The 5,142-nt window shown below is 40.9% G+C and overlaps 1 protein-coding gene across 1 annotated transcript; it reads left to right on the top strand.

Moving 5' to 3' along the window:
- The first annotated feature begins 710 nt into the window (after nucleotides 1-710).
- Nucleotides 711-4,625, top strand: LOC135489901 (arsenite methyltransferase-like). The gene is made up of 8 exons (XM_064775529.1): nucleotides 711-970; nucleotides 1,207-1,357; nucleotides 1,682-1,818; nucleotides 2,081-2,150; nucleotides 2,569-2,782; nucleotides 3,170-3,309; nucleotides 3,530-3,658; nucleotides 4,004-4,625. Exons 1-8 carry the CDS (start codon nucleotides 810-812, stop codon nucleotides 4,061-4,063), a joined length of 1,062 nt encoding a protein of 353 aa, XP_064631599.1. The 5' UTR covers nucleotides 711-809; the 3' UTR covers nucleotides 4,064-4,625.
- Nucleotides 4,626-5,142: the final 517 nt, after the last annotated feature.

The raw sequence follows: 5,142 nt of genomic DNA, 5'->3' as shown, positions 1-5,142 counted from the left end.
TCGTGGTGCTCCTCCTCAGGAGATAAGGGATCGGAGTGTTGTTGAGGGATTAGACATTAAGCTTAGACTCCAGCTGTGTGGATAACTCTAGTAGTAAGGCCCTTATAACTAACATTGCAGAGCTGGCTATGATTAACCTGAAAAACGATTTGATGGTTTAAGCTGACAAGGTAGGATGCCTCTGATTGGGATGAATCTTCGAATAGGCCATCCAACGGAATTTGATAGCTCTTACAACAACCTCCACTAGGGCGGATGATTATTATATATTAGAAGCCTAAAGCTTGGCGTCGGTGGCGAGGCTATGGCCATTCAGCGTGCGTCTTGATGTCACATGATTTCAAAAGGGCAGCCTAAAGTGGCGGAGAAGACGCTACTGGACGCCATCGCCTCAGTGACGCCTCTCGACGCCAAAGTTGGCGGCCAGTGAATCCCGGTCAGAGCACACTTGCCCAGAATTGGCGTCCAGTAGCGTCTTTTCCGTCACTTTAGATCTATTAGATAGGCTGCATCACCAAGAAAAGGTTTCATTTTGAAATCAAAATATGTAGACGATAGATAATGTGTTGGATGTAAGGCACAAAAATAAAGACACCCATAAAAAATGTGTGACACAGTGACCTCACACAGATAAATCATCCGTATCTTTCAAGAGGCGGACATCCGTTCATAGCATACGCGTGCGCACCACCAATCCCCTATTCATGAGATCTCGCCGCACGGCAGATGCCATAATTATAAAACAAAAGTTGCCATTTAACTCGTATTCTCTGATTGAGATATATATATATTTCACAAACCTTTTCAACATGTCTGAACAGTCCTTGCTTGATGATGTCAAAAACTACTATGGAAAAGTGCTGAAAACATCTGATGATTTGAAGACAAATGTTTGCAAAACTGCTTCCCAGAAAATGCCAAATCATGTTCTGAAAGCCATGAAGCTTGTTCATGACGATGTTGTTGTTAAGTGAGTATGTCACTAGCCTCTTTGCTGTTGGCTTCAGTCCCAGGTTCTGATTTTGGTATGCATCGCAATCAGCAACAGGTCCGACGACGTATAGGCCTCATGAAACGGGGGATCAAGGGCAGCTTGTCTGATCAATCCAATGTAGAGTTGTAAGGGTAGGCCTACGGTTACTTTCTATAAGTTGCAGCTTTCTTATATACTACCTGACAAAAACTTATGTATCATTTATGATTCAGGTATTATGGTTGTGGACTCATCATCCCAGAAAATGTCCAGGGGTGTAAAGTTTTGGACCTCGGGAGTGGAAGCGGAAGAGACTGTTACATCCTCAGTAAACTTGTGGGAGAGAATGGCCAAGTGACAGGAATCGATATGACAGAAGAACAGGTAAGGAGAGTCAAGACATTCTAGTTAATCCTTAGACTTTTAAAACATTGCTGCAGCCATGAAAATATAGCAATACTTGTGTGTCCTAAGTTGGATCATAAGAACAAAGCTGATAGCTAACTGGAAGTTAAGATCTGAGTAATCAACTTCTGAGAGTGTTAAAATGTGACTCATTGGAAATAAAGGTATGTTTCAGCACATTCTAAGGATTCTGCCAGAGAAAGGGAATTGATAGGATCAAGCACAGATTCGCTTGCACATTGAAATTGCTTCTCTACATTCTGTTTGATTTCCATGCCATTATATGTTATTATTATACTCCAGATTGATGTGGCACGGAAGTACATTGATTACCACACCAAAACATTTGGATTCAGCAAACCAAATGTTGAGTTCAAGAAGGGTTACATTGAGAGGCTTTGGGAAGCAGGCATTGCAAAGAATGAGTATGATGTCATAGTGTAAGTGAAAGACTAGGCCAGTGCATCTACATTAAGTTTTATGGTGTCCATCTTATCAGTGCAAATTAAAGGATGAATATGATTTACCGGTAATTATAATGCTCTGTAAGAAAGTGAAGTGCTTTAGTTAATAATTGATTCTCTCATTCATTAAAGCAATTTTGGACTGTCTGGTCAAAGGTACTGATACTGATTGCAAGAATAATGGCATTGTTTGGTTATTTGACACATTGATGTGATGTGATTTATATTCTTATTTCAGATCCAACTGTGTAGTTAATCTATCCCCAGATAAAAGGGCAGTTCTGAGGGAGGCGTACGATTCACTTAAGGTCAGTCAAGCAGAATTTTCGAAGATTTCAACTGTCAAGCTGATAGACATCTGATAAGTTTGTTTGAACTGTAACATTGTTCTTATGTTCTGGGATCAAGTTCAAAATTTGGAAAAATTTTCAAACTTACAAGGAGAAAAAAAAAGCGAAAAAAATATTTGGACTATTTTTTCTAACCCTAATCCTTTCATAAGTTCCTTTGGTCGAGTTAGAGGGGTGAATTTGGTCATTGGGACCACCCAATCAAGTGGTTGTGGTCTGGGTCCCGAGGTGGTCATGTTACTGGGGGGCCCTGTAATGGTAATTAGAGAGGAAACCATTCGGGACCGGCGATTCTTGGTCGTCATAGTGGGGTGGTCGCGTTACCGGGGTGGTCCCGACCAGGGTTCCACTGTACACTTCTGAAAATCGGTTTTAGGTTGGAGGAGAAATGTACTTCAGTGACGTCTACTGTGACAAAGTCTTGCCAGAGCATATCCGAAAAGAGAAGGTTCTGTGGGGAGAGGGCCTCTCAGGGGCTCTAGCTTGGACAGAGTTGGTGCAGCTGGCTGAGGAAGTTGGTTTCTCTAAACCAAGACTTGTGAAGGCAAGCCCCATCACTGTTGACAACGAAGAAATGGCGAAGCTTGTCAGTAAGTATTTTTGAAATTAATATTCAAAGCTTTCATTTCAGTGCCAGAGTTCAATGTGATATCAAATTAGTTCAAATAAATTATTTGAATGTTTTCAATCCAGTTCCACAAAACATGGCCAAGTCAATATGGTTTTCACACAGAAAGCATTGTTGGAGCTTTCCTACTTTACAGCAGCAAAGAAATGTGTACCGGTACTTCTTTTTCAAGTTGCTCAAGTTTGGTGCCATGTTTGGTCGCCACAGAGATTTTACCTGGATGGCTTATTTTGGCCTGGTTCTCCCTTGTCTGTAGTCATGGATTGGTGCCCAGCTCAGATGTGACATCTTTCCCCACATCATTGCACCATTACATTCCTGAAAATCGTCTATACCTATTTTCATGCAGCTGGCTACAAGTATGTATCGGTCACATATCGTCTGGTGAAATTACCGCTCGACCTTCAACCAAAATGTCAAGTGATTTATGAAGGCACTATTGAGGGAGCAGAGGAAGAATTCTTCTTAGACTATGCCACATCATTCAAAGTAAGTGTAAACCAAGGAATAGATAGACATGATAGAATAGATAGTTTGTGTTTTGGTGATAGGGGGTAAGTGTGTAGCTTGAAATGTTGCTTACACCTACATGGATGTGACAATGTCTCCATTATAAAGGCATTAATGTTGCCTATCGTCTTTAACCTTTCTTCTACTTTCCGCAGTGGAGGAACTTTTCTAAACTTGGAGTCCTTCCATTATTTTCCAGGCAGGTGATATAGTATCAGTGGATTCGGAGGTTGCCACCTTCTTACACTGCTCGCGATACAATAGTGACTTCACCTTACAGCCATGTGACAAGGGACAGAATGGATCTGCTTGTTGTCCAACAACCAAGGCAAGTAAAGTCATTCACTATCATGTGAATGTTGGCATTGTCCATAAGCAGAAATGGATAGCTTTACTGGTATCTGTTTTTGCTACAAGTCTATATTGCTGCCTTCATTACTCAAAACTATTAAAGGACAATTCTCTTCAAATAATTTTGTGTTCAGATAGACCTAATAAAAAGAGCTCAGTTCAAAGCAGGGTCTCTTGTTAATACCACCAAGTATGTATAACGACATGATGTGTTGAGTTTACATCTACGTTAATAGTTGAGACCCCAGTGAGACTCGTTATGGCGAGTCATTGAATAAAGAAAGTGACCATTTATAATACTGCAGTCAATGTTTTTTTTCAGAAGCACAATCCAGACCCCTTTGCTCTATTGGAGGGAAAAGGATTGCTCTCCTCCCGCTAGTAGCAAGGCCTAAGGGTGTTGTCCTGCCAGCACCGAGGCGTCTGGGTGCTGGCCTTCCAACAACCTCCTCGGGAGATCAGGGATCGGGATGCTGTTGAGGGATTAGACATCAAGCTTAGATTCTTGCTGCTGTGGATAACTCTAGTAGGAAGGACTCTTACAACCAACATTGTAGAGCTGGCTATGATTAACCTGAAAAACGATTTGATAGTTCAAACTGACTATGTACATGTGGGATCAATCTACGAATATAGGCCATCCATTGGAACTTGATAGCTCTTACAACCTCCACTAGGGCGGACAGCGGATGATTATTATATATCAGTAAATGAACAGATGTTGTAAATTCGAATTGAAGGTATTCCTCTCATTGGGATGAATCTTTGCCACTTTTCTCCTTGACAAAGGAATAAGATTGCCCAAGGGTTTTCCAAAGCAGTCTGCAATGGATTGAACTTTTCAGAGGTCCGAGAGTGCCTCTTGATAGACCTTCAGATGAAACATAAAGCTGGAAATATCAACATAACAAGACATGTAATATCTCTTTTGTTTTATTTTCTCTTTTTTTTCTATACAAAAGATTAAGGTAATCACATCCAAATCTCACAAGCCTGACAGCTTGTCAATGACGTCCCCAGGGTGACCCCTTCCTGGAATGAGGTTGCATTGATTCAGGATTCTGCACAATAAGTACCATGAAAGCTTCCAATGCCAAAGATACAAAATGAAAGTCAAAGAAAGGCCTTGAACTCTTCTGACTGGGAATTACCCTGAAACAGCCAGTAGCACATATCAGTGATCCCCCCCCCCTAATATTATTAGTGCTTCCATACCTCAACTTTTTATAAAAAAAGCGATCATTTTCCTTTCAGAAATTTACCCCTTGTGTTCTATTAGAACCAAGTTTAACTTAGAAACAGACTTGATTGAAGGATGTAAGAAAATATTACTGTTCAGTGGAGCAACTTCTAAACAGGTCAAAAGAATTTTTCTCTCCAGTCACTTATCATCATGCCGAATTGTACATGTACTCTTTGTTTTTGCACCCAGTTTAGGACTAACCAAATCCACGGAAGAAG

Source organism: Lineus longissimus, chromosome 6, assembly GCF_910592395.1.
Source record: "Lineus longissimus chromosome 6, tnLinLong1.2, whole genome shotgun sequence".
NCBI classification, from domain to species: domain Eukaryota; kingdom Metazoa; phylum Nemertea; class Pilidiophora; order Heteronemertea; family Lineidae; genus Lineus; species Lineus longissimus.
This window is presented reverse-complemented; position numbering and strand designations above follow the sequence as displayed.

Excerpts from the sequence above, each read along its gene's own strand:
- LOC135489901 (XM_064775529.1), top strand. The coding sequence starts at position 810 with ATGTCTGAACAGTCCTTGCTTGATGATGTCAAAAACTACTATGGAAAA. Across the intron at positions 2,151-2,568 it reads AGGCGTACGATTCACTTAAG|GTTGGAGGAGAAATGTACTT; the intron begins GTCAGTCAAGCA and ends AATCGGTTTTAG. Across the intron at positions 2,783-3,169 it reads AGAAATGGCGAAGCTTGTCA|CTGGCTACAAGTATGTATCG; the intron begins GTAAGTATTTTT and ends ATTTTCATGCAG.